This window comes from Oncorhynchus clarkii, chromosome 8 (genome assembly GCF_045791955.1).
Source record: "Oncorhynchus clarkii lewisi isolate Uvic-CL-2024 chromosome 8, UVic_Ocla_1.0, whole genome shotgun sequence".
NCBI classification, from domain to species: domain Eukaryota; kingdom Metazoa; phylum Chordata; class Actinopteri; order Salmoniformes; family Salmonidae; genus Oncorhynchus; species Oncorhynchus clarkii.
In genome coordinates, this window is record NC_092154.1 from 13,248,166 (window position 1) to 13,265,322 (window position 17,157).

Below are 17,157 nucleotides of genomic sequence, written 5' to 3' on the forward strand. Positions count from 1 at the left end.
TCCGCCTATCCTTCTGCTAATACAGTCCTGGGTACTAATAGTATTTGAAATGCTTTATCTGCGATCGATTGAGCTATCCTGGCTCAATGGGAACAAGTGGAATAGTCCCAAAAGTGTAAACGATGTCCATGTAACACTCCGGGCAGGCTCAATCAAACACTCTAAAGTATTCAAAAGAAAACAAACACTATTTGAACCCATGTCTACAGACGTTGATATTTCCCCAGTATTTGAGATGATAAAGTGTGACTGTTCTCTCTCTCTCTCTCTGACAGTATGTGGTAGTGAGCAGTAAGAAGATTCTGTTCTACAACAGTGAGATGGACCGAGAGCAGTCCAACCCCTTCATGATCCTAGACATCAAGTGAGTGAAGACATCCACATTCTTATGTGGCTCTGTCTGCTCCCAAATGGCACCCTATTCCCTATATATTGAACTACTTTCAACTAAGGCCCATAGGTCTCTAGTTAAAACCAGTGCACTATGTAGCTAATAGGGTGCTATTTGAGACGGAGCCTCTGTTTTCGTCCCATGAATTCCTATGGCCTCTGCTGATAGAGACCAACTGCTTGTATTGAGATGCCTATCATAACCTTGTTCATAACCTTGTTCTTTCCTCCTTGCAGTAAGCTGTTCCACATCCGACCGGTCACTCAGACAGACGTGTACCGCGCTGACGTCAAAGAAATCCCCCGGATATTCCAGGTAACATAACTCAGACACAAAGTTGAGCCAAGCTGTCCTGGACTAGTTTTACATTCCTCTGTCTTGAGCAGTAGAAAAACTGTTAATGGTGAATTTCACTTCTCTCATCCCTCTCTTTTCTGTCTTCCCTTTCTTCACCCTCACAGATTCTGTACGCCAACGAGGGCGAGAGCAAGCGGGAGCAAGAGTTTGCGGCGGAGCCCCTAACGCTGACAGGCGAGCGCTCATCCTTCGTCAGGCACAAGGGTCACGAGTTCATCCCCACGTTCTACCACCTGCCGTCGAGCTGCGAGGCATGCACGCGACCTCTGTGGAACGTGTTCAAGCCTCCGCCCGCGCTGGAGTGCCGCCGCTGCCACACCAAGTGCCACAAGGACCACCTAGACCGGAAGGAGGAGGTCATCGCCCCCTGCAGGGGTCAGTAGAGGGCAAAGGTCACATCTTGTTGGGCCGTGGTTCAAATACTCCACTAGTATTGTTAACCAATGTACAGCACAGTTCATAATGGTTTTTCTACCTGTTTTAGAGTGTATTGACTAACCTTAACCCTCGTCTCTCCTCAGTAAACTATGACATGTCCACGGCCAAAGACCTGCTCCTATTGGCCGGCTCTCAGACAGAGCAGAAGAGATGGGTCAGCCAGCTAATCAAACGCATCCCCCGGAAACACCCCACCCCTAGCCCCGCCCCCACTGCAGCCTCTGCTGCCCAAGCTCCCGAGCCACCCTCTCGCTCCTCCCCAGAAACCTCCCCACAAGCCTCCCCCCGCAACACCCCACAACGCTCCCCCCCCCGCAACTCCCCTAGCCTTTCCTACCGCGGAGCCATCAAGGTCCAGCCTAGTCGCCAGAAGACTCAGCTCGAAGGGAAGCCCAGGTGAGACTATGGGTGGGGTTTGACTAGGAACTGGAAATCTTTCAAATGTTGTGGAGTGTAGGAGTGTACTTGTCAGACTATTCATTCTAGGAACTTTCCACTGTAATCACATAATGGTTTATGTTACTTGTCTTTTAGACCAGAGTCATCTTGCTTAGCTTCATGCCAGTTTATGAGCTAATAAGTAACTTATCCTATAAACAAATCTGCAATCATGGCATAATGTTCTTGCTGTTGCTTGAGTCTTTTATGGACTATACTTATTCCAAACTGTCACAACTCTATGTGCCGGTTTCCCAGAGAAAGATTATGCCTAGTCCTGGACTTACACACACTTTCAACACTATACCTTCACAAATAACCAAAGCCAAGTTGGTGTCATCAGTGTGAGGTCCATCATTCACCTTAGCAATGAATACGAAGGGGCCTCAGAATGCTGGAAAACTCATTTACTCACATGCTCAGCTAGCTCCTAACTCACTCTCTTCCACTGGCCACTTCCCTTTAGTGCTGGCCCCATGCTCAGAATCATCCTCCACTGACACTTGACTCCTCACCTTTGAACCCCCCATCATACTAGTGCTAATCACTCTGCTAGACTGTAAGTAGCAGACCCCAGTCAGTATTGTGTGTGACTGTCAGTCTGCTGCACTGCCTGCAATGTCATCTCCACTAACCACTCCCTCTCTCAGCCGCTCATCCATGTCATCTCTACTAACCACTCCCTCTCTCAGCCGCTCATCCATGTCATCTCTACAAACCACTCCCTCTCTCAGCCGCTCATCCATGTCATCTCTACTAACCACTCCCTCTCTCAGCCGCTCATCCATGTCATCTCTACAAACCACTCCCTCTCTCAGCCGCTCATCCATGTCATCTCTACTAACCACTCCCTCTCTCAGCCGCTCATCCATGTCATCTCTACTAACCACTCCCTCTCTCAGCCGCTCCTCCACCCTCTGCCTCATGTCATGCATTTCAAGTAACTGTACAGGGCTGACCCCATGTCCCAATTCTCTACCGTTCTCTATCTAGGAGTGAACTGGATTGGTGTGTATATGGGCTGGACATGGGAGTTTGCACCATATTTCTTACACCAGTCTTTTTCAATCCATGAAAGTGTACAGTTAGGGCAGAAGGGTAGAGAATCAGGATTTGCTCACTGTAGTGTCTGACTAAAACATGGACTGCAGGCCATGGACTGACACCAGGGGGACTCCCTCTACCGTTTCAGATTGCTTGTTGATTTTGAAAGCCTGAAGGACTGGAGTTGGTCGTTGGAGGATGTCGATGATGATGATGATGATGATGATGATATGTTCGGCTTCTGAGGAAGTGAGGGGTAACTTCAGCAGTGGCTGCTGGGAAATTGAGTTTTTGTTGGAGGCCTTGAGGCCTGATGCATGTGTGGCTCCATTGGTAAGAGCATGGCAACTCAGTCGTAGTTCAATTCTGAGAGGGATAACAGACTAAAAATGTATGCACTCACTGTACTGTAGGTTGCTTTGGATACAAGTGTCTACTAAATGGCATACCGGTATTATCACTATTATGCATGTTTTGTGTGATTTCAATAGGGGCATTAAACAGAATTGATTGCCAGTAATGATTGGGTTGTGTAGAGCTTTCTGATGGGAGTCACTGAGTTGGACATTCACTATAATAGATGATAATATCTGCTGAAGAACCCACCACAGTCAGTGTTCTGCTGAAGAACCCACCACAGTCAGTGTTCTGCTGAAGAACCCACCACAGTCAGTGTCAATGTGTGTTTGAGTTGTCAGAGAAGTTCTCAACAAATATTTGTTTAGTTGCATGCTGTGTGCTGCTAGTTTGTGGTGTTGATGGCTGATGTTTTGTTAGCTGTTTGTGTGTGTGTGTGTGTGTGTGTGTGTGTGTGTGTGTGTGGTGTTGATGGCTGGTGTTTTGTTAGCTGTTGTGTGTGTGTGTGTGTGTGGTGTTGATGGCTGGTGTTTTGTTAGCTGTTTGGTGTGTGTGTGTGTTTTTGCACGCACTCTTCGTGTGCGTAATCTGACTTCATCTAGCAAAATGCCATATTAATTAATTAATTTTCTCTCTTCACAGTTTACCTCTATGATACAAAGATGTGCTGAATCCTCTCACATCATGTGGACTGGAGCCTGAACACAGTGGAACCTATACATCTACTTTGCCTTTTCAGAGACAAAGGTAGTGTCTCAAACGGGGCCCTATTCCCTATATAGTGCACAACTTTTAACCAGGGCCCATATGGTTCTGGTCAGAAGTAGTTGCACTATATAGGTAAGGTGCCATTTTGGATTCAACCAAAGACTGCAAAATGCCAGATATTTTAGGGAAAGAGGGTCAGGTTAACGTTGCATTCATGTAAGGACTGCAGTCGGACTTGCATATGTCTCAGTAAACCAAATGGTTTCACCTTCTGCCTTCTACAGTATAGCCTGGTCCTAGATCCGTTTGTGCTGTCTTGCCAACTCCATTACTGTGCTGTTGTCATGTCAATGGCAAGACGGCACAAACAGATCTGGCACCAGGCTTCATACACTATGCATGTCATAGCAAATTTGTACAATTCCATGATTTCATGGATCGAGAAAATGAAATACTTTGCAGGTCACTCTAAAACTGCCTTATTTTATAAATGTCATGTTGAAATACATACAGACCTAGCCATATATTTGCCTGTGTCTTTACATGCCTGGGTGATCCTCATAAGCTATATAATTAGATGGGTCTGTATTAGGTATGTGAGTGTGTGTATGTGTGTATATATAGGAATACGTGTTCTGTCAGTGTATTATTGCCACAAAGATACAGTACCAGTCAAAAGTTTGGACACCTACTTATTCAAGGGTTTTAATTTATTTTTACTATTTTCTACATTGTAGAATAATAGTGATTAATCAAAACTATCAAATAAAACATGGAATCATGTAGTAACCAAAAAAGTGTCAAAAAAATCGAAATATATTTAAGACCTTTAAAGTAGCCACCCTTTGCCTTGATGACAGCTTTGCAACAATTCAACCACGAAGGCCTGATTCACGTAGTCGTCTCTGAACAGTTGATGTTGAGATGTCTGTTACTTGAACTCTGAAGTATTTTTTGGGGGCTGCAATATCTGAGGCTGGTAACTCTAAGGAACTTATCCTCTGCAGCAGAGGTAACTCTGGGTCTTCCTTTCTTGTGGCGGTCCTCATGAGAGCCAGTTTCATCATAGTGCTTGATGGTTTTTAAGACTGCACTTGAAGATACTTTCAAAGTTCTTGAAATGTTCTGCATTGACTGACCTTCATGTCTTAAAGTAATAATGGACTGCTGTTTCTCTTTGCTTATTTGAGCTGTTCTTGCCATAATATAGACTTGGTCTTTTACTAAATAGGGCTATCTTTTGTATACCTTGTCACAGCACAACTGATTGGCTCAGAAGGAAAGAAATTCCACAAATTCACTTTTAACAAGGCACACCTGTTAATTGAAATGCATTCCAGGTGACTACCTCATGAAGCTGGTTGAGAGAATGCCAAGTGTGCAAAGCTGTCATCAAGGCAAAGGGTGGCTACTTTGAAGAATCTCAAATATAAAATATATTTTCATTTGTTTAACACTTTCTTGGTTACTACATGATTCCATGTGTTTTTTCATAGTTTTGATGTCTTCACTATTATTCTACAATGTATGAAAAAAGTTTAAATAAATTAAAACCCTGAGTAGGTGTGTCCAAACTTTTGACTGGTACCGTATGTGATAGTTTTATTTTTACGAAAACTAAATATTTCACTGCACATATTTTTCCCTGTAATGTTACAATATAGGCTATGTATAAAAAATATAATTTAAAGTGTGAAATCTGAGTTTAGTCTACAATTGATACTTAGATGAGTGTATTACTTCATTCAAATCATGTTACATTATCAGAGTAAAGTGTTTGTAGCCTAGTCCCAGCTCTGTTTGTGCTGTCTTGTCAACAACACCAACCAAAGGGACAAAATGGCACAAATGGATCTGGAAACAAGCTAAAGTGTTTGTCTTTATGACCGAATAAGGTGAACCATGAAGTACAATATGGGAATATTCTTCCACAGTCGCCCCAATGGACGCTGATCCTGGGTCAGTTTTGTATTTACCCCACTAATGGTTACGGTTAGGATTGGGGGAGGGGAAGCTATTCCTAGATCTGTACCTAGAGAAGACTTCACCCCCGGAGTTTCTCGTCATCAGTTTTCAGGCTTCAGTAAACAATGCTGACCATCAGACAGAACTGGAACAATATATTTCATTTATGTTCTATATCACTGCCCGTCTACTACATGGCTTGTTGGAAAAAATCGGAATAAATACTGTAAGACAGTGAATATTCTTTATTGTGTGTTTTTATTGTGTGTTTTACTTGTATTGCACATCATTTTGGAGAGTTTAAGACCTTTTTTTCCCTAAGGGTTGCTTCAATACCATGTTCTGGGACCAAAAGACCAGTGGATAAGACCTTGTTTGTGGTTTCACAAATCAGACATTTTGAAAGTGAAAATGCTAGTTTTCTTTATAGGACAGTCCAGTTTTAAGTCCAGTTAGTCCCTCCATGTGTCATTCTGTGTTCTGTTTGCTGCCTGAAGAATATGACTCAGGTGACTGACAGACTCCTCTCCAAAGCTCATTCCACCTTTTTGACATCTCTTCTGTAGTGGAATATCATGGCCAGCACAAATCCATTGAGCGATGACAAGACCGCGAACCGGGTGAGAACTGGAAGAATCAAAGAACCAAAGGCCACAAACTGATCACTGTGGGCTCACTTCCTAATGTTTATAACTTTTGTTGAACTTTCAGAAAGTGATCTATTTCATCAAAGCCATAGAGTTGGGTAGAGGACCCACTTGGCCTAAAACCCTATTTCAGCAAAAGTATGAAATGAGCTCTAGTACATCTCTATGGACTAAGATCACGTGGTGATTGCCAAGTCTCTACAAGGAAGGCAGTAGATACTGACCTTGTATGTCTGCTGTTGTCATAATTGTAGTGAACATCCTCGCTGAAACACAGAGGATTTGAGTGTAAAAACATAGACGCACAAACAAACCCTCAAAACAGTCAATGATATCTCCATTACTGTATTAAAGGGACAGTTCACCCAAATTACAAAAGGGTGAAATATCCCTTTAAACATTCAGACCCCCACAATACAAAATGACCAATGGAAGAGGCCTACTGTTCTAGTACCAAACTGGTGGTCAGATTCTCTACTCTTCAACCTGAAGTGTCCACCTGTTCACTCCTCATGGATTTAAAAGCAGTGGATTGGATGTAAGTATTGGGAGTTTCCATCATTTCCTTACACCAATCCATTCTTTGTAAATACATGAAGGGGTGTGAACAACTGCACACTTTGAATGGTAGAGGAATTGGACCACAGTCTCTTCCCCTCCCTTGGCTTGGTACTCACCCAAGCAGGTGTAGCAAGATATGCTCCAGGCGAGGGCACTGACCCCGGAGGAGTCCTTGGACTGGTACAGGCACTGGGCAGAGGCAAACTTACTGCTGGCACTGATTAAGGTACAGAGGCTCTGAAGGGGTAGAAACAAGACCAAGAACAGACATGAAGATTATTATTTTATTTTGTACCTTTATTTTACCAGGCAGGTCAATTAAGAACACATTTGTATTTACAATGACAGCCTGATTTAAGCCCCACTGGGTAAGAACGGAGGGCAGATCCGTCCTAACGCACCTGATTCAACTAAGGGCTTGATGATTGGATGATTCAAGTGTGTTGGTCTGGAACAAAAGCCTGCACACCCACTGTGGGCCCTCAGAAACAGGATTAAGGCCTATACACAAGTCACCTAACAGCTGAATGATTTCTGGAGCATCTATATAGACCTTATAAACAGTTTATGAATCCTTCACTAAGCCTTACAAGTTGTAGTTTGTTTAAAGTGGGACCTAACATGCTATACTTACCATAGCCAGATCAATGATCCAATCTTGTAGTGTGACAAGTTTCCATCCCCCTACAAATCTAGAGTGGAACATTAAAGACTACAACAGCTGACAGTGAGCAATGTTTGTCATTTCTCAGTGATTGGTTAGGATTGTCAAAGTCAGCCGCTTGTACTCAGTGATTGGTTAAGGTTGTCATGAGTCAGCCGCTTGTACTCAGTGATTGGTTAAGGTTGTCATGAGTCAGCCGCTTTTACTCAGTGATTGGTCAGGGTTGTCATGAGAGTCAGCCGCTTGTACTCAGTTATTGGTTAGGGCTGTCATGCGAGTCAGACGCTTGTACTCAGTGATTGGTTACGGTTGTCATGAGAGTCAGAGGCTTGTACTGACTCCCTCCCCTTCAATTAAAACGCAATCGCCCTCAGAAAAACACGCATAGCATACACGCTCTCACATCGCTCACCCCTTTCAGTGGTCTTTAATGTATAATTGTGTCTGTGAAAGATTGTAATCGGTCAAATCTACCTGAGCATCTGCATTCTGTTTGGGTGGAGGATACAGTGCAATGTAGATCAAGCTGTGCTTGGCTTTCCCATTGTAATAGAGGATGAGCAGAAGCAGGACGGTGTCTAAAACAAAAATACACTGTGCTTCAATTTACACCTCTTAGTTAATGCAATAGACTTGTTAAAGGGGGATTTCAGTAGTTAATGTTAGTTGATTCTTCACCCTGTAACTAGTCTATGGGAAGGATAAAAAGTAATCCATGGTTCAGATTTCATTAAACTGCCTCTACAAACGTCTGCTAACTTTAGCCACTTCTAGCTGGCTATCAATGGTATAGCGTCAACCGTGACAATTTTCTAAATATCATGGCCAAACCAACTGAATTATTTGACATTAAAGACGATTTTTGTAACATTGCACAGTTGCACGTATTACTCCCATAGAGTTTTAGCTAGCTGTGGCTAAAGTTAGCTTAAGTTTGTATAGGCTGTTAAGGATCGGTTTTTGACTAAAATGACATAACCAAATCTAACTGCCTGTAGCTCAGGACCTGAAGCAAGAATATGCATATTTTTGATACCATTTGAAAGGAAACACTTTGAAGTTTGTGGAAATGTGAAATGAATGTATGGATAATATAACACATTAGATCTAGTAAAAGATAATACAAAGAAAAAAACATGCTTTTTTTATTATTATTATTTTCATCTTCTTTGAAATGCAAGAGAAAGGCCACAGTGTATTATTCCAGTTTAGGTGCAGTTAGATTTTGGCAACTAGATGTCAGCAGTGTATGTGCAAAGTTTTAGACTGATCCAATGAACCATTGCATTGCTGTTCAAAATGTTGTTTCAAGTCTGCCCAAATGTGCCTAATTGGTTTATTAATATATTTTGAAGTTCATAACTGTGCACTCTCCTCAAACAATAGCATGGTATTATTTCACTGTAATAGATACTGTAAATTGGACAGTGCAGTTAGATTAATGAGAATTTAAGCTTCTGCCCATATCAGATATGTCTATGTCCTGGGAAATGTTGTTGTTATTTACAATCTCATGCTAATCACATTAGCTCTTTTTAAAGAAAAACTAACCCCGGATTACAGTTTCTCCTGGTCCATATACTTTCAAGATTAAAAAATATTAACATCAAGTTGTAAAATACTGAAGTTCACCTTTAAGGATCTTCTTCTCTGTCACACACACAATGCTCTATTTTTATATATTTCACTCAGAACACACACACACACACACACACACACACACACACACACACACACACACACAGGAAGAACACCCTTTCATGACTCGTGCCATGATGGGGGCATAGCACAAATCATTGCACATGATAGCATCATCTTGTGCAACATCACCTTGGGCAATGAGTATCGGGTACTCCAGGAACGTGGAAGATGGTGCAGCATGGTGAATCTGGTAGGTGACAAACACGACATATCTGGAATGGAAGGACATGCAGACAGTCAGGCAGACAGATGGAAGGACAGAGAGGGAGAGAGAGACAGACAGACACAGAGGGACAGACAGACAGAGAGAGAGGCAGGCAGACAGACAGTGGATTCATTTAGATGCCAGTACCAGCAGAGTGACCAGACACACAGGCTGCATGTATGCCAACACACTAAATCACAAAACTGTACTGCAGGGAATTAGGATTAGGGGAGTCTGATTTCTGTAGTATGTTGAACTGTAGTGAAGTCATGAGGTTGTCCCGACCTGGCCTTGAACCCGGGACATTTAGACTGTCAACCCAACACCTTAGCTATTACATCTGAATCCGAATCTCTTGACAAGGTAGCTAGGTGTTGGGTTAGGAGTCGCCCTTGCCTTTACCATGCTGCCAACTGACACCCTGGTTCCCCTCACTCCTTTCTCCCAAAGTCAGACACTCCCCATCAGTCTGTACCCCATCCATTTCCAGTTGACATTTACCAGTGGGTCGAGTGACAGTGTAATGGGGCACCACAGCTGCAGCCGAGCTATACTGAGACCAGTACAGTATAGAATGCCTAGTTTAAGCCCCTCTTCCCCTACACGTAGCTTCAAAGTTAATGAAAGCTGAGGAAGAGTTCAGGGGGGATCAAAGTTATTTCAGAAGGTAGACAGGACTGTAGGTATAGCATCTGGAAACGTTATCGGAAATGAATATTTGATGGGTTATAGGCCTATATCTCATGAAGTATGCTTTAGAAGAAATACCTTGAATGTCATATGCTGTTCCTACTCAGAGGAGATGAGATGTTTCAAACCACTTGACATTCATTTAGTAGTTGATGGTGTAACCTGTTTTCTAGTTGATTAATAACAAAACAGCCATCATTGGTGCTTCCTAGTTATTACAAAAACATCGAAATGTACTAGAACCCCCCCCCCCCAAACAAAAATAAAACCCGTTGTTTTTATGTCTCAATTTATCCGTGCAAATTAGACTCTGTATGCTTAAGTTTGACATAAATGTACCAATAGGCTGGTCTGAAACACAGCTATGTGAGTACAGACGTGTGGAGATGTCCTTAACTTACCCAGTCAACTCCAACAGCAAGCCCTTCAGGCTGAATCCCTTGGAAGACTTCGCTCTTGCTACGAGAACAATCGACGGGATTTTAGACACTAAACACAAGCAGAATGTACTATAATTTAACAAGTGTAACAAAATGTTCGAGTCGTCTACGGGTGACGTTAGCATATTGTCTTGGTATTGGGTAAAAATAATGATACTTGTAGTCTGCAATCACTCCTGTTAGTTGCCGGATTGACTTGACAGCGTGTAGTCAGTCTACCCGAGAGAATTGGACAGGTGGCTGAGCATTTTTCCAGTATATTACTTCAAGCAATAACCTTTTGGCCATCACATAGTGAGCGTTGAAGTGCGCCCCCGAATTTATATGGCTTGTATTTCAAAGAAGCGTTATATTACATTACATGGATGACAAACTATACAGTTACAACAGTAGCCTATAGGCAGTTGTGCCTGCCTATATGATGGTCAGTGAGTTTGAAAAACGTGAAAGAAATATGACACAGATGAATGTAGGCCTATTTCTCCAGAGGTTCGTGATTCACTTTTGGAACTGTTTGTTCCCGCCAAGTGCTGATCGCTCATTATTTACTCAATGATTAATGATTGTACGGCAGGCTATCCACCTTCCTAATTCCCGTCTACAACGTTGAAACCATTCTGACTGGACGATACAAAACAGGAGCTGGTATAATTTACAGCATCATTTTAGACTATTATAAAACCAGGGTAAGTGAAATTTCAAACATCTTTTTATTGATCAATATGCTCATAGTTTTGGACAGAAGCCTAAGGACATGTCTTTAGCCTATACTAGTGATCTAAGCACTGAGAAATGTAACCTACTGTAGTTGGAAATATCCACATTTAATGTAATCAAATCAATTGTTTACGCTTGTAGTAACATTATAGGCACAGCACTTTAGCAATTGCATTTTAATTGCTAAGCTATTTTTATTTCCAGACAGGAGAATAACTAACATTTATGAGCATTCCTCTCTCTTTTCCCTTGCTCAGTGCCTTAGGGATGAAGCGCTGGTTTCTCATTCCTCTCCTGTTTCTGGCATGTTGTTGCCATGGCACCTTCTCTTGCCCAGCCCTTTGCAAATGCTACATATCCCCAAGAAAAACAGAGGTGGTCTGTAATGAAGTCCCCCTCACCCAGTTCCCCTCCTACGGTCTTCCAAGCAACACAACCTCCCTCACCATCCAGTTCACCAACATCAGCTCCATCTCAGAACAGCACCTGAGAGCTACACCCCTTCTACAGGAGCTCTACCTGTACAACAACAGCCTGAGTACCCTTCCCTCAGATCTCTTCAGGGGTGTCCCTCACCTGTTCTCGGTGGCTCTCTCGGGTAACGCATTGGATCAGCTTCCCGCCAATGTCTTCAGCCACGCTCCACTGCGTGACCTGGTGCTGAAGAACAACCTGATCAGCTGTGCGGATGCTAATTGGCTCCCTGACAACAGTAACCTCACCTGGCTGGACCTGTCAGGGAACCGTTTGACGGCCGTACCCACAGCCCTGTTCCAGAAACTACGCCATCTGAAGAACCTTGACCTCTCACATAACCACCTGGAGAAGCTCCCGCCAAATTCGTTACACCCTCTGACCAAACTGGAGAGGCTGACGCTGGAGGGGAACAAACTCAGCACCCTGGACGTGTCTACCTTCAGTAACAACCTCAACCTGACACACCTGTTTCTTCTGTCGAACCGGCTTGGACAACTGCCACCAACCCTGTTCCATGGCCTCCCAAACCTGGCGCACCTGAGTCTGGATGATAACCTGCTGAGCCACATCCCTCCTGGTCTGCTGGACCAGCTTCACTCCATTGATGAGCAGGGGTTGGACCTCACGGTGAACCCCTGGGTGTGCGATGGCAAGGTGGAGTACCTGTGGAGGTGGCTGCAGAAGAACCAGAAGAAAGTATTCCTGGCCGATGACATCAGGTGTGCCAGCCCTGAGTCTCTGAAGGAACGATCAGTTATGTCACTAACTGACAGTGAGCTAGCACTCTGATCCATCAAACCTTTTTCACTCAGATTATGAATTATCACTTTAACCTATCTCAAAGTGTGGTCTATTGAACTCCTATCTCAAATGAATCTAAGGTAATGTTGGTCTATTGCATATTGTGTATTTTCATCATAATTATGCACACATCCACGTAAATAAAAAAGTTACCTGAATTGGAATTTTAAATTACTTATCTTGGTGTCCTATCCTTGCTCTCTAGCACCTTAGTCTGTCAGAAAGGGGTATAAATACCCCACCAACTGGCCCCACGTCTTGACTGAATAATATGCCTATTAAATAATGATGCATTAAGTAAAATTGTTGTAAAAGTAGTCAGATGTTAAAGGCTTAATTAAACACGTACTGATATTAATCTCTGAACATAACTGAAGGAAATGCAAACAACAGGCCACCACAGTCTCTTTGTTGACATTAACAATTTATATTTGACCTGTAAAAAATTACCAAAATTGTCATGCCCTGACCTTAGAGCCTTTTTTATTCTCTATTTGGTTTGGTCAGGGTGTGACTTGGATGGACAAATCTATGTTTCTATTTCTTTGTTGGCCTAGTATGGTTCCCAATCACAGGCAGCTGTTTATTGTTGACTCTGATTAGGGATCTAATCAGATCTAATCAATGGGACCTTTTTCCCACCTTCAGTTGCGGGATCTTGATTTGGTTAGTTCCAGTATAGCCTGCATAACGTTACGGTCGGTTTGTATTTTTTTGGGGTGTTCATTTGAAATAAAAGTAAGATGTTCGCCTACCACGCTGCACCTCGGTCTCATTCCAACAACGAACGTAACAAAAATAGCTGTAATTCAACTGCTAATTTACATGATATTTTGTCGTTGTTGTGTAGAGTGCCCAAGTCATGTTTTCAACTACCCCAAAAATAGTTACAGCAAAAAAATAAGTGTATGATGAATGACTAAGAATGGAAATTCCCCAGTTGCCCAGGTCTCTAATTCTTTGTTTACATTTTGCAATAAATCCACAAAAACAGGTTGTGGACTTTATCTAAACCCACTCAGTATTAACTCTGTCTGGTGCATAGCCTGACCCACACAAACACCCACACACACATTTTATATAAGGAGCATTGAAATAGTCATAAGAGCAGATGAAACAAGCAAGCCAATGAAGGCAACAAAACATGAATGACAGCAAGACTTCAGGTAAGGTGAACTAAAGGACTTTGATTTAATTACTGTGTCTTAATCCTCTTGACAAACAATACTTTTATCTGTATCTGAAAAAAACTATAACTCAAGTTATTTGTTATGTATTATTTACGACTTATGATTATATCGAACATTGAAAGATACCGATCAGAATAGTGTCATCCATTAAAACAACTGCATGTATAATGGCCTTGATGTTACAGAGCATTAAGGAATTCTTTAGGATTTATGAGTCACCTATGTCTTTTGCGTTAACATACACTTCTGCAAATATTAAATAATGTATGTTTTGAGGCCCAACTATCTCTTTGTTTCACAGTTTTAGCAAGATGAGCACCTGGTTCCTCCTTCCTCTGTGTGTGCTGACCTGTTGTTGCAGCCGTAGCAATGGCGCCCTCTCTTGCCCAGACATGTGCACCTGCCATTTCTCTTCCAGCGACACCAAGGTGGTCTGCAGTGACGACTCCCTCTCCCAGTTCCCCTCCGATGGTCTCCCAGGTAACACCACCTCCTTGTCCATCCAATCCACCAACCTCAGCACGATTACTGCCAACCACTTACAGGCCACGCCCCTTCTGAAAGAGCTCCAACTATATTACAACAACCTGAGCACACTTCCTTCAGATCTCCTCAGAGCTGTCCCTCACCTGCACACGTTGGATCTCACAGGGAACCACCTGCACTTCCTACCACCATATGTCTTCAGCCACGCTCCGCTGCGTAACCTGGTGCTGAAGAACAACCTGATCAGCGGTGTGGATGCTGATTGGCTCCCTGACAACAGTAACCTCACCTGGCTGGACCTATCAGGGAACCACTTGACGGCCGTACCCACAGCCCTGTTCCAGAAACTACGCCACCTGAAGAACCTTGACCTTTCCCATAACCGCCTGGAGAAGCTCCTGGCGGGGGCACTGAATCCTCTGAGCAGCCTAGAGAAGCTCAACCTGGAGGGGAACCAACTCAGCGCCCTGGACCCTTCCGCCTTCAGGAACACCCCAAACCTGACGCACCTCTTCCTCCAGGAGAACCAACTGGAGAGGCTTCCCCCGACTCTCCTCCAGGGGCTCCATCGCCTCGAGTTCCTGTTTCTCAACTTCAACCGGCTTGGTCACATCTCCAACACCCTGCTGGAGCAGCTCTCCTCCCCATGGACAAGCAACCATCTTTGGGTGGCCTTCAGCCAGAACCCCTGGGTGTGTGATAAGAAGGTGGAGGACCTGTGGAAGTGGCTGCAGAAGAACCAGAAGAAAGCTTTCCTGGCCGATGACATCAGGTGTGCCAGCCCTGAGTCTCTGAAGGAACGATCAGTTATGTCACTAACTGACAGTGAGCTAGGACTCTGATTTATTTTATATTTATATTAAACAATAAGACGATGGGGAGCTGTGGAGGTGTCTCAGTATGACCCCGGGGAGAGTGTATTTTCTGGAGGAGGTGAAATGTGCCAGCCCTGGTTGTTAAGGACCAGCGGTTGTGTCTCTGACAGAGAAAGAGCTAGGCCTCAAAACTGATAAATAAAACAGGCCCACTCTTCAGGTAACAACTGCAAATTATTCTGTGTTTTGATTGGCTAAAAGGTCTTTCTCTGTCTGTCTGTATGTATGTGTGTATATACAGTGCCTTGCGAAAGTATTCGGCCCCCTTGAACTTTGCGACCTTTTGCCACATTTCAGGCTTCAAACATAAAGATATAAAACTGTATTTTTTTGTTAAGAATCAACAACAAGTGGGACACAATCATGAAGTGGAACGACATTTATTGGATATTTCAAACTTTTTTAACAAATCAAAAACTGAAAAATTGGGCGTGCAAAATTATTCAGCCCCCTTAAGTTAATACTTTGTAGCGCCACCTTTTGCTGCGATTACAGCTGTAAGTCGCTTGGGGTATGTCTCGATCAGTTTTGCACATCGAGAGACTGAAATTTTTTCCCATTCCTCCTTGCAAAACAGCTCGAGCTCAGTGAGGTTGGATGGAGAGCATTTGTGAACAGCAGTTTTCAGTTCTTTCCACAGATTCTCGATTGGATTCAGGTCTGGACTTTGACTTGGCCATTCTAACACCTGGATATGTTTATTTTTGAACCATTCCATTGTAGATTTTGCTTTATGTTTTGGATCATTGTCTTGTTGGAAGACAAATCTCCGTCCCAGTCTCAGGTCTTTTGCAGACTCCATCAGGTTTTCTTCCAGAATGGTCCTGTATTTGGCTCCATCCATCTTCCCATCAATTTTAACCATCTCTCCTGTCCCTGCTGAAGAAAAGCAGGCCCAAACCATGATGCTGCAACCACCATGTTTGACAGTGGGGATGGTGTGTTCAGCTGTGTTGCTTTTATGCCAAACATAACGTTTTGCATTGTTGCCAAAAAGTTCAATTTTGGTTTCATCTGACCAGAGCACCTTCTTCCACATGTTTGGTGTGTCTCCCAGGTGGCTTGTGGCAAACTTTAAACGACACTTTTTATGGATATCTTTAAGAAATGGCTTTCTTCTTGCCACTCTTCCATAAAGGCCAGATTTGTGCAATATACGACTGATTGTTGTCCTATGGACAGAGTCTCCCACCTCAGCTGTAGATCTCTGCAGTTCATCCAGAGTGATCATGGGCCTCTTGGCTGCATCTCTGATCAGTCTTCTCCTTGTATGAGCTGAAAGTTTAGAGGGACGGCCAGGTCTTGGTAGATTTGCAGTGGTCTGATACTCCTTCCATTTCAATATTATTGCTTGCACAGTGCTCCTTGGGATGTTTAAAGCTGGGGAAATATTTTTGTATCCAAATCCGGCTTTAAACTTCTTCACAACAGTATCTCGGACCTGCCTGGTGTGTTCCTTGTTCTTCATGATGCTCTCTGCGCTTTTGACCGACCTCTGAGACTATCACAGTGCAGGTGCATTTATACGGAGACTTGATTACACACAGGTGGATTGTATTTATCATCATTAGTCATTTAGGTCAACATTGGATCATTCAGAGATCCTCACTGAACTTCTGGAGAGAGTTTGCTGCACTGAAAGTAAAGGGGCTGAATAATTTTGCACGCCCAATTTTTCAGTTTTTTATTTGTTAAAAAAGTTTGAAATATCCAATAAATGTCGTTCCACTTCATGATTGTGTCCCACTTGTTGTTGATTCTTCACAAAAAAATACAGTTTTATATCTTTATGTTTGAAGCCTGAAATGTGGAAAAAGGTTGCAAAGTTCAAGGGGGCCGAATACTTTCGCAAGGCACTGTATATATGTGAGTATATATATATATATATATATATATATACTCACTAACATTATCACACACACATTTGAGACAAACACCTCTTGCATTTCAATTAAGGCTTCTGTATATTTGTGGATACCCTTAGGACGGTCCACTGGCACTAGGT

General features: G+C 43.1%; 4 protein-coding genes across 13 annotated transcripts in view; 3 read left to right on the plus strand and 1 right to left on the minus strand.

The window, feature by feature from the left end:
* The window catches only part of LOC139414956 (rho-associated protein kinase 2-like), a 67,024-nt gene extending 61,097 nt beyond the window's left edge, over positions 1 to 5,927 (plus strand). Inside the window, exons 29-35 of one of the 8 annotated variants that reach the window (XR_011634919.1) lie at positions 276 to 364; positions 628 to 706; positions 853 to 1,123; positions 1,270 to 1,582; positions 2,817 to 2,917; positions 3,668 to 4,435; positions 5,137 to 5,927. Coding sequence is in view for 5 of the 8 variants with exons in the window: in XM_071162613.1 (XP_071018714.1) it covers positions 276 to 364; positions 628 to 706; positions 853 to 1,123; positions 1,270 to 1,582; positions 2,817 to 2,913 (849 nt within the window). In the remaining 3 variants the exon portion in view is untranslated. Of the gene's footprint in view, positions 1 to 275; positions 365 to 627; positions 707 to 852; positions 1,124 to 1,269; positions 1,583 to 2,090; positions 2,330 to 2,816; positions 2,925 to 3,667 lie in introns of those variants that run through there. The other 7 variants (XR_011634920.1, XR_011634921.1, XM_071162613.1 and 4 more) reach the window with 7 other exon arrangements.
* LOC139414958 (solute carrier family 66 member 3-like) lies at positions 5,926 to 10,932 on the minus strand. 2 transcript variants are annotated; one of them, XR_011634922.1, is made up of 8 exons: positions 10,568 to 10,856; positions 9,401 to 9,483; positions 8,079 to 8,148; positions 7,541 to 7,598; positions 7,308 to 7,407; positions 7,023 to 7,143; positions 6,570 to 6,611; positions 6,283 to 6,325 (listed from the first exon to the last, which is right to left on the minus strand). XR_011634922.1 is itself a non-coding variant. In XM_071162618.1 (7 exons), exons 1-7 carry the CDS (start codon positions 10,729 to 10,731, stop codon positions 6,234 to 6,236), a joined length of 630 nt encoding a protein of 209 aa, XP_071018719.1. In that variant the 5' UTR covers positions 10,732 to 10,932; the 3' UTR covers positions 5,926 to 6,233. The 2 variants fall into 2 exon arrangements, 1 of the variants encoding a protein (XP_071018719.1); XM_071162618.1 differs by lacking the exon at positions 7,308 to 7,407 and having other exon boundaries at positions 5,926 to 6,325; positions 10,568 to 10,932.
* A 658-nt stretch (positions 10,933 to 11,590) lies between these two features.
* On the plus strand, positions 11,591 to 12,772 carry LOC139414960 (leucine-rich alpha-2-glycoprotein-like). Its single transcript, XM_071162622.1, has one exon. It carries the CDS (start codon positions 11,591 to 11,593, stop codon positions 12,587 to 12,589), a length of 999 nt encoding a protein of 332 aa, XP_071018723.1. The 3' UTR covers positions 12,590 to 12,772.
* Positions 12,773 to 13,607: 835 nt separating this feature from the next.
* LOC139414959 (leucine-rich alpha-2-glycoprotein-like) lies at positions 13,608 to 16,883 on the plus strand. 2 transcript variants are annotated; one of them, XM_071162619.1, is made up of 2 exons: positions 13,608 to 13,772; positions 14,093 to 16,883. In XM_071162619.1, the coding sequence occupies exons 1-2, from the start codon at positions 13,750 to 13,752 to the stop codon at positions 15,117 to 15,119; spliced, it is 1,050 nt and encodes a 349-aa protein (XP_071018720.1). In that variant the 5' UTR covers positions 13,608 to 13,749; the 3' UTR covers positions 15,120 to 16,883. The 2 variants fall into 2 exon arrangements, with proteins under 2 accessions (XP_071018720.1, XP_071018721.1); XM_071162620.1 differs by having other exon boundaries at positions 13,653 to 13,767.
* The last annotated feature ends 274 nt before the right edge of the window (positions 16,884 to 17,157 follow it).